The sequence below is a fragment of the Mustela putorius genome, unplaced genomic scaffold (genome assembly GCF_011764305.1).
Source record: "Mustela putorius furo isolate JIRA1106 unplaced genomic scaffold, ASM1176430v1.1 tig00003913_pilon_pilon_pilon, whole genome shotgun sequence".
Taxonomy (NCBI): Eukaryota; Metazoa; Chordata; class Mammalia; order Carnivora; family Mustelidae; genus Mustela; species Mustela putorius.
This window is the reverse complement of record NW_025422060.1, coordinates 5,025,495-5,045,993: the sequence shown is the minus strand read 5'-3', so window position 1 is coordinate 5,045,993 and position 20,499 is coordinate 5,025,495. Positions and strand designations below refer to the sequence as shown.

General features: G+C 38.4%; 1 protein-coding gene across 1 annotated transcript in view; it reads left to right on the top strand.

The window, feature by feature from the left end:
• Nucleotides 1–2,885: 2,885 nt before the first annotated feature.
• CCDC7 (coiled-coil domain containing 7) overlaps nt 2,886–20,499 on the top strand; it is a 467,373-nt gene continuing 449,759 nt past the window's right edge. The window contains exons 1-4 of the mRNA XM_045069128.1: nt 2,886–3,137; nt 3,571–3,646; nt 15,509–15,839; nt 16,998–17,090. Of these exons, the coding sequence (XP_044925063.1) occupies nt 15,561–15,839; nt 16,998–17,090 (372 nt within the window). The 5' untranslated portion in view covers nt 2,886–3,137; nt 3,571–3,646; nt 15,509–15,560. The remainder of the gene's footprint in view (nt 3,138–3,570; nt 3,647–15,508; nt 15,840–16,997; nt 17,091–20,499) is intronic.

Genomic DNA, 20,499 nt, shown 5'->3' with positions numbered 1-20,499 from the left:
AGGTTCTTTTAATTTCCATCAGGTTGCCAGTTTCTTTAAAGAGCCCTGCTGGTATTTTCATTCGGATTGTTCTGAACTTATATATTAAGTAGGGGAGAGGTGACATCTTAACATTATTAAATCTTCCAATTAATGAGCATGGTATAGCTACATTTACTTCGACATTTATTTTCTCTCAGCAATTTTTTTGGAGTTATCAGTGTAGAGGTTTTTGCACATTTTTTCAGCATTATACATAAATATAATTTTGATGCCATGTTAAGTGGTATTTATGGTATTTTACTTCCTCATTGTTCATCTAGAGCATACAGTTGATTTTTTGTATTTTGATCTGATATCCTGTAACCATGTTAAACTTATTAATTTTTGAAGATTTCATCAGATTTTCTACATAGATCATTTTCTTTATTAAAAATTTTATTTTTCTTCCTTTCCAGTTTGAATTGTTTCTTTTCCTTCACTTTTGCACTGGTTAGGACTTCCACTAAGTACATTATTGAAAAGAAATAATGAGAGCAGACAGACTTATCTTGTTCCTTATCACAGGGAGGAAGCAAGCAATCTTTACCAATAGGTATGATGTTAGCTGTAGGTTTTTCACTGATGCATTTTATCAGGTTAAGGAAGTTTCTGTTTCAAGTTTCAGATTTAAAAAGTCTGGAATGGATGTTGGATTTTGCAGAGTCAAAGAAGAAATCTCACAGACACAAAAGGGTGAAGTGAAAGTTTAAGTGAAGGCCAAGGAAAGAGAAAGCTCTCTAGCGTGAGAGAGGTCCTAAATGGGTTGCCACTGAAGGTTTTTTAGGACAGATCGTTTATTGAAAACAGTATGCTTGTGACCTTGAGATTCTTGTGCCATCTGGTTTGAGCAAGGATCATCATCCTTAATGATTTATTTCTATGAGATCTGGTCGTTTTTCTGTGATTACAACGTAGCTGCCAAAGAAAAACACTCCCTAACATCTGGGACCAGGTGGCCTGGTCTATTCCCTTATCTCTTGTCCATTCTGTCTTAGCGTTTTTGCCTGCCAGGAATAGTTTCTGAGCATAGTCAGGGATCTCCCCACTTCTCCCTGACTATCCCTTCGTCCTTTCCTTACTCAGCATGATGAAATCTCTGACTTTAATTGTGCATTTATCTATTTCTCCTTGGAGTTCTATCAGTTTTTTGTTTTATGTATTTTGTTCCTCTCTTGTCAGGTCTGCAGATGTTTAGGATTGTTATGTCTTCTTAATCAATGGCTTATTTATCATTATGAAATAACCCATTTTATCCTGGTAATAGCCTTTACTCAAAAATCTAGATTTTCTATAATTAATGTAAAATTAATATAAAACCTAAAGCTTTCTTTTGACTAGTGTTGGCATGATAGCTCTTCTTTCATCTATTAGGAGACAATTTTCCATGGATCTCTTATATTTTTGAACTTTTGAAGAAAAGTTAACATTTACTTAACAAGCATTTATTATTGCGTGCTGAAACACAAATGTTTTCTGTCTTTTAAACAAGTATATCTCAATATATAAAAAGTTTATGTTACATATAAGTATATTGGACCCATGTATATGAATAAATATCTTCTATATAACTCTGAAAATTAGAAAATGCTGGAGTCAAGGGGAAATTGCACTTCTTGTCAAAATTTAAATTGACCCAGATCCTTGCAATGACCACAATATCAATTGAATATAAATTGAAATATTTTTAAGATTAGCAAATTAATCTCCCCTGCTTATGATGTAGGTGCCTTTTGAACTGCTGCTTTTGCTTTGGGCACTGAGGGGGTGACAAGTAAATCTGTGCACAAGCCCTTTAAGAGTGGATTTTCTGTTTATATTTATAATGGTTCTCCTGGAAGTAATCTTCGGTTTTCATGGCCAGACATTTTAGGGGTGTGTGTCTCAACTACAGGTCTCAAGAGTTGGGGTGCCTGGTGTGGGGCACAAATCCCCCCTCTCTCCTCAGGGACAAGTGCTGTATTATGAGATCTCTCCTAATTTTGTGGGTCTGTTGGGCCTGGGGTGGGGTTTCTTTCAAGACTTGGTGTCTTCCTCTTCTACCTGTCTCGGTGTGGCCCTTTTCTCTCTTGTTTAGCTAGCTTTCAAAGGGCTTTGCAGAGGGAAATTTTCCAGATGTAGCTCTAAATGTGTTTGGGGGAAGAGGTGAGTTCAGGATCCTTCTATGCCTCAATCTTGAGCCATCTTCCATTTTTGCAGTTCTCCTTTCAGCTTTTGTTCTGGACTCGTTATTTGAATAATCATACAGCAAACCAGCCATTATTAAAAAATTAAATTATATCAAGTTGGTATTAAAAGACGAAATTAATTATTTTAAGTCAAACTATCAAAAAACTCTACCTTGTAGAATTGCATATGAAAGCAGTGTGTGCAGGGAATCTGATGGCAAGAGACTAGCTTATGTCGCATGATTCAAACTTCTTAGTCTGTTTTAATTTTAAAACCGCGAAGCTGCTGCAGAATTCCGTGGGAACTTCGAGTCTGGAAAAGGACTCTCCAAAACACTGGGCTGAAAATAACTTTTCGATAGCGGCAGATAAGCGGCTGGGGCTCAGGTTTTGCAGGTGAAGCCCAAGGTCTCAAAGCACCGAAGAGGCACGTGTTTTAACTTCTTTAGGCCAGATGCCTAAAAGAATCTCACTTGTGCAGCGTTACACAGCCGTCTGGATGGACCTGTCTACTTTTCAGCCTTCCACATTTGTTGAAATTCCTCGCTTTCAATTCCGGGAAAGACTCAGCTCAAACGCCGGCTCCTGGAGCTAGCTGCACTGGTCTCGCTGGCGGGGGCGCGCGCGGCGGGGTAGGGGGCGCGCGGCGGGGTAAGGGGCGCCCGGCGGGGGCGCGCGGCTGGGGGGCGAGGGAGACGCTGCGTCAACTGCCCACAGCGCGGCTTTGCGTCTGCGTTCGACGCCGGTCGTTGCTGCAGCCCCAGGGCGCAGACGCCCGGCCTCTCCGCCCAAATGTTAGTTTGTAAAACAGCGGGGCTGGAGTCTGCAGGGTTTGCAGGCTTCCGCCTTGCAGGAAGTCTGGGAGGCTCAGAGTTTCCAACTCTTTCACCTTAGAGCCCTCTTCGCCCAGGCAAGACCACCCAGTAACCTGGCTGCCCACAGCCTGAGCAGGTACGCGGACTGCGGGGAGCGGAGACGTGCGCGACCCTTCCCCCGTCGGATTGTGACAGTTTTCGATGGGTTACCTTTTCCCTCTCAGCGGCAGTTGTGCCTCTGTGGGTGAGGAATCTAAGGGAAATCAGAACTTTCCTATCCTGTACCCCCCACCCCCATGTCATCGTAAACGGTTTGAAGTGAGTCCTTGAAGGAGGACGGGAAGACGTTGGTCTCTGCGGTGGGCAAGTATGTGGTGATACAACGTACACCCCCTAGCCTGGTTAGGAGGGTTAAATGAAGAGACTGCGCAAAATCCTTGAATATTTTCTTCTAAATAGAGGCGTTTACTCCATTAAACCTTTAGTTGTATACGCATGTGAACTTGATGGATCCACTGATGAGGTGGTTTTGTAGCACCTGGTGACTGTCCCGTCTTTTTCTTCATTAGTTTCTTGGCGTGGCCGGCGTCCCTGCCTTCCTGTTACCACAGACAGATGTAAGCCTGTGCCTACCTTAAGAGCAAGGTAGGGAAAACCCATTTTCCCTAGTTTACTCCAGGGTATCATCCCATCAGTTTTCTTCTGTACCAGTAAACACATTTTGCTTTCTATTGGGTCATGTCCATCGGCATATGTATTAGTTTCCGAGGGTTGCCTAAAAAAGTACCGCAAACAACAGAAATTTATTCTCTGACTTCTGGAGGCTGAAGGCTGAAAAGTGTTGGCAGTATTGGTTCCTACTGGAGGCTCTGGGGGATAATTTGTTCATGTATCTTTTCTAGCGTCTGGAGGCTTATTTGGAAAAAAAGGTCACATTCACAGGTTCTGAGGTTAGGACTTGAATGTATTTTGGGGGAGAGGACATAATTCAACCTATGACAGCATACAAACACGTTACTTTTCTCATCAAAAAAAATCTTCCTCTTGCCCTTATTTCACTCCCTTTTGTAGCACAATTTCTCAAGTGCTTACATTCATATTCAGTCTCCACTTCCTCTTTTTTTTTTTTAAAGATTTTATTTATTTATTTGACAGAAATCACAAGTAGGCAGAGGCAGGCGGAGAGAGGAGGAAGCAGGTTCCCCGCTGAGCAGAGAGCGCAATGAAGGGCTTGATCCCAGCACACTGGGATCATGACCCCAACCGAAGGCAGAGGCTTAACCCACTGAGCCACCTGGGCACTTCTCCACTTCCTCCTTGACAATTCTCTTCTAGAACGTAGATCAATCAGGCATTGGCCTCCATCACTCTTGAAATTGTTGCTGTATTTCAGTTCACAAAAAACCTACCTCCATGTTGCTAAATCTGTTGGTTCTTAGTTCTCCTCTTACCTGACCAGCATTTGACGCAGAGCGTCACTCAAGTTTTTCTCACAGTATTTTCAGTATATCCCCTCTTGATTTTACCTTCTGGCTCATTGGTCACTCATTCTTAAGTTTTGTTTGCTGGTCCTTCTTTCTCAGACCTGACACTTTAGATGGAATGCCTTTAGCAATATAATTTTGTTGAAATTCTTTTTAAATATTTTTAAATTTATTTTTTATAAACATCTAATGTATTTTTATCCCCAGGGGTACAGGTTTGTGAATCACCAGGCTTACACACTTCACAGCACTCACCATAGCACATACCCTCCCCAATGTCCATCCCACCCCCCTCTCTCAAACCCCCTCCCCCCAGGAACCCTCAGTTCGTTTTGTGAGATTAAGGTCATTTATGGTTTGTCTCCCTCCCAATCTCATCTTGTTTCTTTCATTCTTCTCCTACCTCCTTAACCCCCCATGTTGCATCTTCCTCATATTAGGGAGATCATGATAGTTGTCTTTCTCTGATTGACTTATTTCGCTAAGCACGATACCCTCTAGTTCCATCCACGTTGTCACAAATGGCAAGATTTCATTTCTTTTGATGGCTGCATAGTATTCCATTGTGTATACGTACCACTTCTTCTTTATCCATTCATCTGTTGATGGACATCTAGGTTCTTTCCATAGTTTGGCTATTGTGGACATTGCTGCTATAAACATTCAGGTGCACGTGCCCCTTCGATCACTACGTTTGTATCTTTAGGGTAAATACCCAGGAGTGCAAATGCTGGGTGATAGGGTAGCTCTATTTTCAACTTTTTGAGGAACCTTCATATTGTTTTCCACAGTGGCTGCATAAGCTTGCATTCCCACCAGAAATGTAGGAGAGTTTTTCTTTCTCTGCATCTTCGCCAACATCTGTTGTTTCCTGACTTGTTAATTTTAGCCATTCTGACTGGTGTGAGGTGGTATCTCATTGTGGTTTTGATTTGTATTTCCCTGATGCCGAGTGATGTGGAGCACTTTTTCATGTGTCTGTTGGCCATCTGGATGTCTTCTTTGCAGAAATGTCTGTTCATGTCTTCTGCCCATTTCTTGATTGGATTATTAGTTCTTTGGGTGTTAAGTTTGCTAAATTCTTCATAGATTTTGGACACTAGCCCTTTATCTAATATGTCGTTTGCAAATATCTTCTCCCATTCTGTTAGTTATCTTTTGGTTTTGTTAACTGTTTCCTTTGCTGTGCAAAAGATTTTGATCTTTTTTTTTTTTAAAGATTTTATTTATTTATTTGACAGAGAGAGATCACAGTAGGAGAGAGGAAGGGAAGAGATCACAGAGAGAGAGGAAGGGAAGCAGGCCCCTGCTGAGCAGAGAGCCCGATGTGGGACTCGATCCCAGGACCCTGAGATCATGACCCGAGCCGAAGGCAGCGGCTTAACCCACTGAGCCACCCAGGCGCCCCCAAAAGATTTTGATCTTGATGAAATCCTAATAGTTCATTTTTGTCCTTGCTTCCCTTGCCTTTGGCGATGTTTCTAGGAAGATGTTGCTGTGGCTGAGGTCGAAGAGGTTGCTGCCTGTGTTCTCCTCAAGGATTTTGATGGATTCCTTTCTCACATTGAGGTCCTTCATCCATTTTGAGTCTATTTTTGTGTGTGGTGTAAGGAAATTGATCAATTTTATTTTTCTGCATGTGGCTGTCCAATTTTCCCAACACCATTTATTGAAGAGGCTGTACTTTTTCCATTGGACATTCTTTCCTGCTTTGTCTAAGATTAGTTGACCATATAGTTGAGAGTTCGGGCTCTCTATTCTGTTCCATTGATCTAAGTGTCTGTTTTTGTGCCAGTACCATGCTGTCTTGATGATGACAGCTTTGTAATAGAGCTTGAAGTCTGTAATTGTGATGCCACCAACTTTGGCTTTCATTTTCAATATTCCTTTGGCTATTCAAGGTCTTTTCTGGTTCCATATAAATTTTAGGGTTATTTGTTTTATTTCTTTGAAAAAAATGGATGGTATTTTGATAGGAATTGCATTAAATGTGTAGATTTTTTTAGGTAGCATAGACATTTTCACAATATTTGTTCTTCCAATCCAGGAGCATGGAATATTTTTCCATTTCTTTGTGTCTTCCTCAATTTCTTTCATGAGTACTTTATAGTTTTCTGAGTATAGATTCTTAGCCTCTTTGGTTAGGTTTGTTCCTAGGTATCTTATGGTTTGGGGTGCAATTGTAAATGGGATTGACTCCTTAATTTCTATTTCTTCTGTCTTGTTGGTGTAGAGAAATGCAACTGATTTCTGTGCATTGATTTTATATCCTGACACTTTACTGAATTCCTGTATAAGTTCTAGCAGTTTTGGAGTGGAGTCTTTTGGGTTTTCCACATAAAGTATCATATCATCTGCGAAGAGTGATAGTTTGACTTCTTCTTTGCCGATTTAGATGCCTTTAATTTCCTTTTGTTGTCTGATTGCTGAGGCTAGGACTTCTAGTACTATGTTGAATAGCAGTGGTGATAATGGACATCCCTGCCGTGTTCCTGACCTTAGCGGAAAAGCTTTCAGTTTTTCTCCATTGAGAATGATATTTGCGGTGGGTTTTTCATAGATGGCTTTGATAATATTGAGGTATGTGCCCTTTATCCCTACACTTTGAAGAGTTTTGATCAGGAAGGGATCCTGTACTTTGTCAAATGCCTTTTCAGCACCTATTGAGAGTATCATATGGTTCTTGTTCTTTCTTTTATTAATGTATCACATTGATTGATTTGAGGATGTTGAACCATACTTGCAGCCCTGGAATAAATCCAACTTGGTCGTGGTGAATAATCCTTTTAATGTACTGTTGAATCTTATTGGCTAGTATTTTTGTGAGAATTTTCGCATCTGTGTTCATCAAGGATATTGGTCTGTAGTTCTCCTTTTTGATGGGATCCTTGTCTGGTTTTGGGATCAAGGTGATGCTGGCCTCATGAGTTTGGAAGTTTTCCTTACATTTCTATTTTTTGGAACAGTTTTAGGAGAATAGGAATTAGTTCTTCTTTAAATGTTTGGTAGAATTCCCCTGGGAAGCTGTCTGGCCCTGGGCTTTTGTTTGGAGATTTTTTGATGACTTTTTCAATCTCCTTACTGGTTATGTGTCTGTTCAGGCTTTCTATTTCTTCCTGGTTCAGCTGTGGTAGTTTATATGTCTCTAGGAATGCATCCATTTCTTCCAGATTGTCAAATTTGTTGCGTAGAGTTGCTCATAGTTTGTTCTTATAATCGTTTGTATTTCTTTGGTGTTAGTTGTGATCTCTCCTCTTTCATTCATGATTTTATTTGGGTCCATTCTTTTTTCTTTTTGATAAGTCTGGCCAGGGGTTTATCAATCTTATTAATTCTTACAAAGAACCAGCTCCTAGTTTTGTTTTATTGTTTTTTTGGTTTCTATTTCATTGATCTCTGCTCTGATCTTTATGATTTCTCTTATCCTGCTGGGTTTAGGGTTTCTTTCTTGTTCTTTCTCCAGCTCCTTTAGGTGTAGGGTTAGGTTGTGTACTTGAGACCTTTCTTGTTTCTTAAGAAAGGCTTGTAATGCTATATATTTTCCTCTCAGGACTGCCTTTGCTGTGTCCCCCAGATTTTGAACCATTGTGTTTTCATTATCATTTGTTTCCATGAATTTTTTCATTTCTTCTTTACTTTCCTGGTTGACTCATTCATTCTTTAGAAGGATGCTGTTGAGGCTCCATGTATTTGGGTTCTTTCCAAACTTCTTCTTGTGACTGAGTTCTAGCTTCAGAGCATTGTGGTCTGAAAATATGCAGGGAACGATCCCAATCTTTTGATACCAGTTGATACCTGATTTAGGACCCAGGATGTCATCTATTCTGGAGAATGTTCCATGTACACCAGAGAAGAATATGTATTCTGTTGCTTTGGGATGCAGTGTTCTGAATATATCTGTGATGTCCATCTGGTCCAGTGTGTCATTTAAGGCTTTTATTTCCTTGTTGATCTTTTGCTTGGATGATCTTTCCATTTCAGTGAGGGGAGTGTTAAAGTCCTCTACTATTATTGTATTATTGTTGATGTGTTTCTTTGATTTTGTTATTAATTGGTTTATATAATTGGCTGCTCCCACATTAGGGGCATAGATATTTAATATTATTAGATCTTCTTGTTGGACAGATCCTTTGAGTATGATATAGTATCCTTCGTCATCTCTTATTATAGTCTTTTGCTTAAAATCTAATTGATCTGATATAAGGATTGCCACCCCTGCTTTCTTCTGATGTCCATTAGCATGGTAAATTCTTTTCCACCCCCTCACTTTAAATCTGGAGGTGTCTTCACGTCTGAAATGAGATTCTTGTAGGCAACATACAGATGGGTTTTGTTTTTTTATCCATTCTGATATCCTGTGTCTTTTGATTGGGGCACTAACCCATTAACATTCAGGGTAACTATTGAGAGATATGAATTTAGCGCCATTGTATTGCCTGTAAGGTGACTGTTGCTGTATATGGTCTCTGTTCCATTCTGATCTACTACTTTTAGGCTCTCTCTTTGCTTAGAGGACCCCTTTCAATATTTCCTGTAGAGCTGGTTTGGTGTTTGCAAATTCTTTCAGTTTTTGTTTGTCCTGGAAGCTTTTAATCTCTCTTCTATTTTCAATGATAGCCTAGCTGGATATAGTATTCTTGGCTGCATTTTTTTTCTTGTTTAGTGCTCTGAATATATCATGCCAGCTCTTTCTGGCCTGCCAGGTCTCTGTGGATAAGTCTGCTGCCAATCTAATACTTTTACCATTGTATGTTACAGGCTTCTTTTCCCGGGCTGCTTTCAGGATTTTCTTTTTGTCACTAGGACTTGTAAATTTTACTATTAGGTGACGGGGTGTGGACCTATTCTTGTTGATTTTGAGGGAGGTTCTCTGCATCTCCTGGATTTTGATGCTTGTTCCCTTTGTCATATTAGGGAAATTCTCTCCAATATACCTTCTGCTCCCCTCTCTCTTTCTTCTTCTTCTGGAATCCCAATTCTAATGTTGTGTCGTCTTATGGTGTCACTTATCTCTCAACTTCTCCCCTTGTGGTCCAGTAGCTGTTTGTCCCTCTTTTGCTCAGCTTCTTTATTCTCTGTCATTTGGTCTTTTATATCTCTAATTCTTTCTTTTGCCTCATTTATCCTAGCAGTGAGAGCCTCCATTTTTGATTGCACTTCATTAATAGCTTTTTTGATTTCAACTTGGTTAGATTTTAGTTCTTTTATTTCTCCAGAAAGGGCTTTTATATCTCCTGAGAGGGTTTCTCTAATATCTCCCATGCCTTTTTCAAGCCCGGCTAGAACCCTGAGAATTGTGATTCTGAACTCTAGATCTGACATATGACCAATGTCTGTATTGATTAGGTTGCTAGCCTTCGGTACTGCCTCTTGTTCTTTTTTTTGTGGTGAATTTTTCCGCCTTGTCATTTTGTCCAGATAAGAGTATACGAAGGAGCAGGTAAAACACTAAAAGGGTGGCAAAGACACCAGGAAAATATGCTTTAACCAAATCAGAAGACACCCCAAGTCGTGAGGGGAGCGGAGAAAGGGGATAAAAAGAGGTTCAGAAAAAAAAAAGAAACAATTAAAAAAAAAACAAATAAAGAAAAAATATAAAAAAGAAAAATATATATATATAAGATAAACTAGTTAAAAAACGTTACAAAAGAAAAGGGTAAAAGTTAAAAAAGAATTAGCAGAATAAAGAAAAAGAAATTAAAACAAATTAAATTAACTGCAAGACTAATGAATCATGGGGAGAAAGCCATGCGTTCTGTGCTTTGCTTTCTCCTCCTCTGGAATTCCGCTGTTCTCCTTGGTATTGAACCTGCACTCCTTGGTGGGTGAACTTGGTCTTGGCTGGATTTCTTGTTGATCTTCTGGGGGAGGGGCCTGTTGTAGTGATTCTCAAGTGTCTTTGCCCCAGGCATAATTGCACTGCCCTTACCAAGGGCCAGGCTGAGTAATCCGCTCGCGTTCGCTTTTGTTCCCTGAATGCTTTCCATAGAGTTCCACAGGACGGGAATGAAAATGGCGGCCTCCCAGTCTCCGGCCCAGGGGAGCCAAGAGCCCGGGGCCCCACTCCTCAGTGTGCCCTCAGAGAATAGCGCCTAATAACTCCCATCTCCCTGGCCTCCGGCCGCGCTCCGAGCTCACTCAGTCTGTGACCGGTTCAAGGTAACCCCGAGCTGAGAGCTCACTCCTCGGCTCTGTCTCTGTATCCAGCTTCCCCGTTCTAATACCTGCAAGCTCTGCGACACTCAGACACCCCCGATCCTTCTGTGATCCTGCGGGACCTGGGGCCACGCTGACCCCGTGTGGGCTTCACCCCGGTTTAGCCTCTGGAGTGATGTCCCTCAGCGGAACAGATTTTAAAAGTCCCATTTTTGTGCTCCATTGCTCCGCTGCTTGCCAGGAGCCAGCCCTTCCCCCCACAGTCTATCTTCCCGTTGTTTTGCATTCACTTCTCCGCCAGTCCTACCTTTGAGAAAGTGGTTGATTTTCTGTTTCTAGAATTGCTGTTCTTCTTCTCTTTGATCTCCCATTGGATTTGTAGGTGTTTGCAATGTTTAGATAAGCTATCTAGCTGATCTCCTGCTACCTGATGTAGCCTCAGCCTGCTACTTCTCTGCCATCTTGACTCCAGTCCCCTCATTCAAATTCTTCTGTTGCTTTTCAAAAAGTTTCCTGATTTTAAGTTTGGTTTCTATATCACTACATTAACTTTACTTAAAACATTATGCAACAATTAATATGGGAAAAATATAAGAGGGAATATTTTCCAACAGGGGACTTTGGCTTATGTTCTATAATATATATGTTTATTATTATTATCAATGGTTTCCAAAAGAGCATTGTGTTCTTCAAAATGAAGTTTTAGTGATATGGCATCAAATAATGTTTCCCGATACTTATTTGACTATGAATTATGTTTGGCAACCATGTTTTTAATTAACTGCAGTGTTTCTAAAATAATAAATCAGTTGTATAGTTTGTGAATGGAATAAAAATTTTCAGTGTTGTTAGGAGATATTTTTGTTCTTTCATTCATGGTGAAATTAAAAAAATGTCTTGACAGGTTGTGCAAAATGTTATAGAGTTTTTGTTTTTGAGGATTTTCTGTTTGCTTAGCTTTTCTCATATGTATTTGAGCCATTGTATCCCTGTTATATATATACACACATATATATATAATATATTTTTTAATTTAATTATTTTGGTGAGCTCTTAAAAATGTGTCATATATTGGTTAAAATCCCAATACATGTTCACATATGGTTGGAAATCCACAATTATATCAGTAATTGTTATATACCTTCTATCGTTTACCTTAGGGATTGTGTCCAAAATATTTTAGTTTTTAAAAACCTTATTCAAACTGATTTTATTCATAATGTATTCTGTAATATTTATTATTTGGTTTTGTATTTTACTTCCTAAATAGTCTGGTTTTTGGTGTTAATATTTGTATTTTATAGAAATGTGCTAGCAGGATGATATCAGGCTCTTAAAATTTATTAGATGACCCTCTCTACTCTAGAGTAGGTACTAGTCTAAAAATTTAATGGTGTTTATTATGTTGCCAAAAAATGCAGGCCTATATTTTCCCATTTTTCATAGGATTGTTAATTTTTTCAATTCTTTAAAATCTGATATTAACTCTTTTAAAAAATATTATTTATTTAAATTCAATTATTTAACGTATAGTTTCAGGAGTAGAATTTGTGGTTCATCAGTTGCATCAGTTACATACAACACTCAGTGCTCATTGCATCGAGTGTCCTCCTTAATGCCCATCACCCAGTTACCCCATCCCCCCACCCACTTCCCCTTCAGCAATCCCCAGTTTGTTTCCTAGAGTTTAGTCTCCAGAGTACCTCAAGAAGACTATCTATATAGACAGTGCTTAATCTTGGATATTCTCATAAGCACTATCTACATAGACTGCTTGAGGTACTCTGGAGATTGAGGATTTTTGGGTGCCTTCAGTGGGTGATATTAACACTTAATGCTTACTGGTGGTGATATGCATTTCACTTTATTCATGTTCAAGAATTTGTGATAAATGCTGCTAATATTTGCATTATTTTTATTCTTCAGCTAACCTCTGCATCCAGAGAGTTTGCAATTTAGACAAGATATAGAATTCTTTGAGGGAAGATGTTAACTAAAAGCTGGTGAAAATTCAGTTCTTCCTCCTTTTTTGGTTATATGCTCTTTTTGAAATCTTTCAGATTTTTCTCTTTGAGGTTCTTAAATTTCATTCTGTGTTTGTGTTTTGTTATCTGTTTACTTTTTGGTATTTTGTGAACAATTTTGATCTGGTTTCCATTACTCTTTAATCTGAGAAATTTATCTATATTATTTCTTCAAATATTTCTTCTTGTCCACATATTCTTTCTCACTGGATCTTCCATTATGTGATTTTTAGCATTTATATTATTCTACATATCTCTTATTTTATTTTTCATTTCTATTTCTTTATCCTTTTCTGCTGCTTTCTGGCTGAACACCTCAATTGGATCTTCCATTTTCCTAATTTATTCTTCAACCCTATTATTCTGTGACCAGTTATGTTGTTTTTTACATTTTTTATTTGTAGTATTTCTACTCAGGTCTTTAAAAAAAATACCCTGTGTACCTGTTTTATATTGCTAATATTCTCTGTGTGTATGTGTTTGTGTATCTTTGGTTCCTCTATAAGTTTGTATGTATGTATGTATATATGTATTTAAGTAATCTCTACATACAATGTGGGGCTGGAACTTACAACCCTGAGAGCAAGAGTTACATGTTCTTCTGACTAAAGCATTCAGGTGGCCCTGGAATTTTTCCCCCCTCCAGTTTGTTGTTTTTCTTTTGCAAAACTCGTATTTTTCAGGTGCCAAGTTATTTTCACCTGTGAGCTCATATGCTCTTGGGAGTGTCAGCTGCTCTTGTCTGGTAATCTATTATGAAATTGTCATTAAAAAAAAAAAAAGCCAGGCCCCAGTCTATGACCCTCCCATCAAGTTTAGGGAAATTATACGTGTGTATTTGTTTCCCAGGCCTACCATTACAAAATACCACCAAGTAAGTGGCTTAAAACAATTGTAATTTATTCTCACAGTTGAGGAGTCTAGGAGTCTGAGATCAAGATGTTTGCAGTGCTAGGCTCCTTCTAAATGTTCTAGGGAAGAATTTCCCTTACTTCTTCCTAGCAAAGGTGCTTGCACTTTTTAAAATTCTAGCTTATAGTTGCATTACTCTAGTCTCTGCCTCTTTCATTACATGACCTCTATCCCTGTGTATCTATGGTGTCTCTACATGATTTCTTTTTTATTTTTTTAAGATTTATTTATTTATTTATGTGTGTGTGTGAGAGAGAGAGAGAGAGCGAGCTCCTGACTTCAGGGGGAGGGTCAGAGGGAGAAGGAGAGAGTTCCCTGTAGACTCAGTGCTGAGTGAAGAACCTGACAAGGGGCTCGATCTCATAACCATGAGATCAGGACCTGAGCCAAAACCAAAAGTCAGATGCTTGACCAACTGCACCATGCAGATGCCCTTGTGTGGCTTTCTTAGAATGACACCAGTCATTGGATGTAGGGCTCATTGTAATCTAGTATGACCTTGTCTTAACTGGGTGACATCTTCAAAGACTATATTTTCAAATATGGTCATATTCACAGGTGCTAGGTATTAGAACTTGAAAATATTTTTTAGGGACACAGTTCAGCATACAACAATGAGACATTTAAGTATAGAGAGCTTCAGACAATAGAGAACAAATGCTATTCTATATTAATTTTGTCAATTTTATGAGACAACTCCCATGGTCAAGCATATAGGTTTTTTTTTTTTTTTTTAAACAGAGAAAGCATTGTCATGAGTTTTAATCAGCTTTGGAGGGAGAGAGGAGTAGAAAAATGAAAACCTAAGGCCTGTCCAATCTGTACTTTTTTCTCAGGCTGACTTTGGTGCTATCTTGATATTTTTCTGTGGATACCCTGGGCGTAGGCTATGTGTTGGGGATGTGGAGAAAGGGGAACCCTCTTACACTGTTGGTGGGAATGCAAGTTGGTGCAGCTACTTTGGAGAACAGTGTGGAGATTCCTTGAGAAATTAAAAACAGAGCTTCCCTATGACCCTGCAATTACACTACTGGGTATCTGCCCCAAAGATAGAGATGTAGTGAAAAGAAGGGCCATCTGTACCCCAATGTTTATAGCAGCAATGGCCATGGTTGCCAAACTGTGGAAAGAACCAAGATGCCCTTCAATGGACGAATGGATAAGGAAGATGTGGTCCATATATACTATGGAGTATGATGCCTCCATCAGAAAGAATGAATACCCAATTTTTGTAGCAACATGGATGGGACTGGAAGAGATTATGCTGAGTGAAATAAGTCAAGCAGAGAGAGTCAATTATCATATGGTTTCACTTATTTGTGGAGCATAACAAATAGCATGGAGGACAAGGAGAGTTAGGAGAAGGGAGTTGGGGGAAATTGGAAGGGGAGGTGAACCATTAGAGATTATGGACTCTGAAAAACAATCTGAGGGGTTTGAAGCAGTGAGGGGTGGGAGGTTGGGGGAACCAGGTGGTGGGTATTAGAGAGGCACGGATTGCATGGAGCACTGGGTGTGGTGCAAAAGCAATGAATACTGTTATGCTGAAAATAAATAAATAAATAAATTTTTAAAAAATTTAAAAAAAAGAAATAATGATAAAGGGCATTTATTCCCTCAAAAAATGGGGAAAGATAAGAACAAAATTTTAAACTTTTCTAAAGAAATTCTTTCATTCCTGCTACTGTCTCTTTCTGTTCAGTCCCATCCTAAATGCCCATACCTAAATCAGCCTTCAACCATCTATAAAGATTTCTTAGTTTTTTTTTTTTTTTGTTTGCTTATTTTTAAATTTTTGTTGGTAATTGTTGTTAGGAATGTTATTCTTCATTTTATAATTCTGTAGAGCTGATTTTGTGACTCACCATCTTCATGGCAACTGATAATCCTGCCATAATTTTAAATCTGAAATCTTAATGTTTTATCCTCAGGAAAGAATACAATTTTTTCATCTATCATTTGGAAGTGAAGTAAAATAACGAAATGAAGCCAGCGCAACATCTGCTAGCCTCTAGTAAGAAATGGGCAAATGTTCCAGAATTCACCTACCAAAAAGGACTATTAATTTACCCATTGTCACCTAAACCGAAGAAAAAACGTAGTGCAAAATTTGTACGTGATAAACTTGAACCAATGGTCTTAGGATCTCCACCAACAGGGGAATCCATTGTAAGGTATGCTTTGCCCATTCCATCAAATAAAACAAAGGAGTTAATGGCAGAAGATGAACTGATCAGGAAAATTACCAAACATCTGAAGATGGTAAGACACTTGTTGGTCCCTGTGTTTGGGGTTCCCATGACTACTAGTGCCAGGCTTAGTGATTTGTTAGGAAGGTGCACTAAACTCAAAATATAGCCCTACTGATGGCTAAGATATATTATGGTGAAAGGATACAAAGCAAAATTAGCAAAAGGAAAAGGCTTATGGTGTGAAGTCTGGAGGAAACTAGGTCCAAGGTTCCTCTTCCTTTAAAGTCACACAGGATGTGCCCAATTCCTCCAACAACAAAATCATTTGACATATATGAAATGTCTACTGGAGAAGTTCATTAGAGACTCAGTGTTCAGAGTTTTACTGGGGTTGCTCATGTAGATACTTTGCCTAGCACGTACAAAAATTCCAGACTCCCTGAAGGAAAGCAGATGTTTAGCATGAACCATATTGTTTGTGCAAAAAAGTTAGGAACATTGAGCCACTGTTATCAGAGATGATGGGAGCACTGCTAAAATCCAAGTGCTGAGACTCCAGTCCAGTGCCAGCCTTGCAGGCAGATCTTTCTAATGATAGACATTTCTGAGTCTCATCCAGCTATGCTAACTCTTCTCAGCACTTTAGAATATTTAACTCTTAGTATTGGGGAAAAAAATTTCCTTTTCTCTGAGTTCTTCTTTGCACAATGATCCAGAATTGAATTGTGAATTAACCAAATACCAAATGAGAACAATGAGGAGCAGTACAAATATAAAAAGAATATAGCTTGTCAAATTTCCAAAATATAAATTTCCTCAAAGTTTGAGGCATTAGCTCAGAGAATTTCCTTTAAAAGGTTATTGCTCTCTGGTTTCCATTTCTGTTTTGCCCAGTTCTCTTCAAAGAAGGAAGTTGAGTCAGTCAGATTTTGAGGAATACTTTGGTGATAAGTGGAGTCGATGCTTCACCTATTCATAGTCTCTTACTTGCCTGTCACCATAGAAACAGAAGTTGTAGGGACTCTCTCCATTCCTAGGGAGTAGAGTTGAGGACCGTTTCTCATAATTTCTTTATGGTAATATGAGATGGGGTGTGAGATGAAAAATGGGACTGGCAGAAATAAGTCTTACTTCTAAGAAAGTCCTGACATATTTGATTAAATGTCTTTTTACATTTAATATAATTTTAAACTATAAAAATACTTAACTTGTTTTGATTCACTCACAGATTGTTTCTACTTTGGAGGAAACCTATGGATTTGACATTCAAAATAGAGAAAAATTAGTTGAGAAACCTGAAAATGAAGAATCAACTTTTTCGGTTAGTATATGTAATCCTAATGTAGAGACATTAACAGCTGATATCAAAGCTGTTATCATTAAAGCTGATATTAGCTTTCTTATGAAGGGTTAAGATTTTCTTTTGGATTCCATTTATGTTCTCAGAATGAATTCCCCATCCATGAAAATGATTCAGTTAGGGAACTTGAAAGTAGAGTACTTATTTTTCTATTCTCTGCCACCACTTATCTTAAATTAAGACATATCTATATTTTAAACCCACTTTTATTGTTAATGCCTATTCTATTTAATTTTTAAACATTTGGTTACTTGTTGGTTTGAGATGTATATTTTTTACTGTGTTAGGAAAGTATCCTATTTCTATTTTGCTAAAAAAAACTAAGAAGTTAATTGAGTTTTAGCAAATCTCTGGTATATATTGAAGTTATGTAACTATTAAGGTGATTAAGTATGTGGATCTCCTATAGTCTATTGAGGAGATGAATGTTTTTACACATTTCATAATATTCAACTATTTTAATAATTACTTTTCTTAGTAATATTTCTTGAATAATATTCACCTGTATTTTAATACTTAATTACCTTTCTTAGTTAGGGGTTGAGTTTGGCTCCATGTCATAGATTGTTGTGTCTTTCAATTCATGAACATGGTATGTCTCTCCATTTATTTAGATCTTGTTTGATTTCTTTTATGACCACTTTATAATTTTCATCATATAGATCCTATACATGGTTTGATATATTTATGGATTTGTATTTCGTGTTTTTGGAATTATTTTTTTTAAAGATTTTATTTATTTATTTTACAGACAGAGATCACAAGTAGGCAGAGAGGCAGGCAGAGAGAGAGGGGGGAAGCAGGCTCCCCGTTGAGCAGAGAGCCTGATGCGGGGCTCCATCTCAGGACCCTGAGATGATGACCCGAGCCAAAGGCAGAGGCTTAACACATTGAGCCACCCAGGCGCCCCACTTTTTGGAATGATTTTTAATGGCATTGTTTTTAATTTTAGTTTCCACATATTTATTACTAGTATATAGAAAAATGATTGATTTTTAAAAATTTTTTAAATTTTTTTTATTTTTAAATTAGAGTGTAAAATTTTACATTTTTTAAAAATTTTTTATTTTTTATAAACATAGATTTTTATCCCCAGGGGTACAGGTCTGTGAATCACCAGGAAATGATTGATTTTTATATGTTGATTTGGTGTCTTGCAATCTTGTTGAAAGTACTTTTTTGTTCTAGTTTTTTATAGATTTCTTGGAATTTTTTACATAGATAATTATATCGTCCTCAAATAGAGTCAGTTTTACTTCTTCTGTCCAGTCTGAATGATTTTTATTTCCTTTTCTTGTGCTGACTTTGGCTTCCAGTATTATATTTAATAATAGTGATGAGAGCAGATATATCTTTGACCCATAATGACTACTACTTCCAGATAGGAATGGGAGTTCAGTTCCCTACTTGGTTTCACCAGCACAACTCTGATGGGGGAATTGGAGGGCCAGTTTTCACTGCCACATTATTTTTCAGCTATACTGACAGAATGGGTAGTGTTGCAGTTTTTTTTCTTGGTGTTTGGCTCAAGTAGGATAGGTATTGTCAAAAAATTTTTGGATTATGCTAACCACCCCTTTTCATGGTCCTTTGGCTTTTCTTTCTTTCTTTCTTTTTTTTTTTTTTCCAAAAGATTTTATTTATTTGAGAGAGAGAGAGAGAGCATGAGTAGGGCAGAGGGAGAGAGAGAGAGGCAGACTCCCTGCTGAATAGGGAGGCTGATGTGGGGCTCAGTCCTGGAACCCTGGGATTATGACTTGAGCTGGAGGTAGATGCTTAACTGAAAGAGCCACTACATTGGGGTATAGGTGCCCCTCCATATGAATGAAGTGTCAATGAACATTTGTGTGCAAATCTTTGTGAGGACATATGTGTTTATTCATCTTGGATAATTGCTTTGGAATAAGAGTAATGAGTTTTAAGTGTATGTTTAATTTTATGAGGAATTGCCAAATTATTTCCCAACACGGCAAAACCATTTTATGTTCCTACCACCTCCCTAGGAGAGTTCCAGTAGCTATGCATCCTTACCAAAATTGGCTAGGGAATGTAGGCCTCTTTTTCTGTCACATTTTTGGCAAAATTCAGATGAGGAAGGGTTTGACAGAAGAAAAATGGTTGGGTTGAGTGATTTACTTTGGGAGCATTTCTCATTCCAGTGTATCTGCTAGCCTAAATGGCTGTCAAGGTCTCATCTGGTTTTAATTCATCCTCTAAATTCTGTTTGTCAGTGGTAGGCCTGCTTTTTGACTTGGCACACTTTGCATATACTAGACCAAGTGCTCTTCTGTCTCCACCATGCTCCCTTTAGATATGGATATGGCTTTTGTTCTTTGCTAATCTGTAAAGTGTTCTTCTGTGGAATTCAGATTGTCTGATTTTTATCCTATCCTCTACTTTTCAGTATCCTCAAGGAAAGGGATGATAATTATATAATTTTATGTATTTTTCCTTTCTGGATGTTTAATTTTTCTTTTTCTTTTTTTTTTTTAATAGAGAGCAAGAGGGCACAGCAAGGGGAGGAGCAAAGAGAGAGGGAGGAGAGACCCCACACTGAGCAGAGGGGGTGAATCCTAGGACTCCAGGACCATGACCCAAGCTGAAGGCAGAGGTTTAACTGACTGAGCCACTCAGGTGCCCCATTCTTTCTGGATGTTAACACCAAAATAAACACTATCATACCTTTTCACATTATAATTGTAAAAGGCATTTCAGCTTCCCTTTGAAGATCTTTTTTAGGGGCACCTGGGTGGCTTAGTCGTTAATATCTGCCTTCAGCTCAGGTCATGGCCCTAGGGTCTTGGGATTGGGCCTCTCGTTGGGCTCCCTGCTCTGTAGGAAGCATGCTTCTCCCTCTCCCACACCCCTGCTTGTGTTTCCTCTCTTGGTGTGTCTCTGTCAAATAAATAAAATATTTTTTTAAAAAAAGATCTTTTTAGAAGTCCTTCTCAATAATTTTTTTGGTCTCATTGGCCTGATTGGGACACATGGCTACTCTTACTGTTAAAGGAGGCTGGAAAATTTATTATTATTATTATTATTATTATTTATAGATTTTATTTATTTATTTGAGAGAGAGAGATTGAATATGAGTGTTGTAGGGCAGGCAGAGAGGAAGAAGCAGAAGGAGAGGGAGAAGCTCCCCTTTGAGCAGGGGGCCCAACACAGGGCTTGATTCCAGGACCCTGGGATCATGACCTGAGCTGAAGGCAGACACTTAACTAACCAAGCCACCCAGATGCTCCTTACTATTATTACTAGCTATGCATATTGGCATCCTCAGTAAAATTAAGGTCCTGTTAGTAGGCAAAGAATAATAATTTGGGAAAATAATTCTATGTGGCCTATTATATATGTATGATATATATGA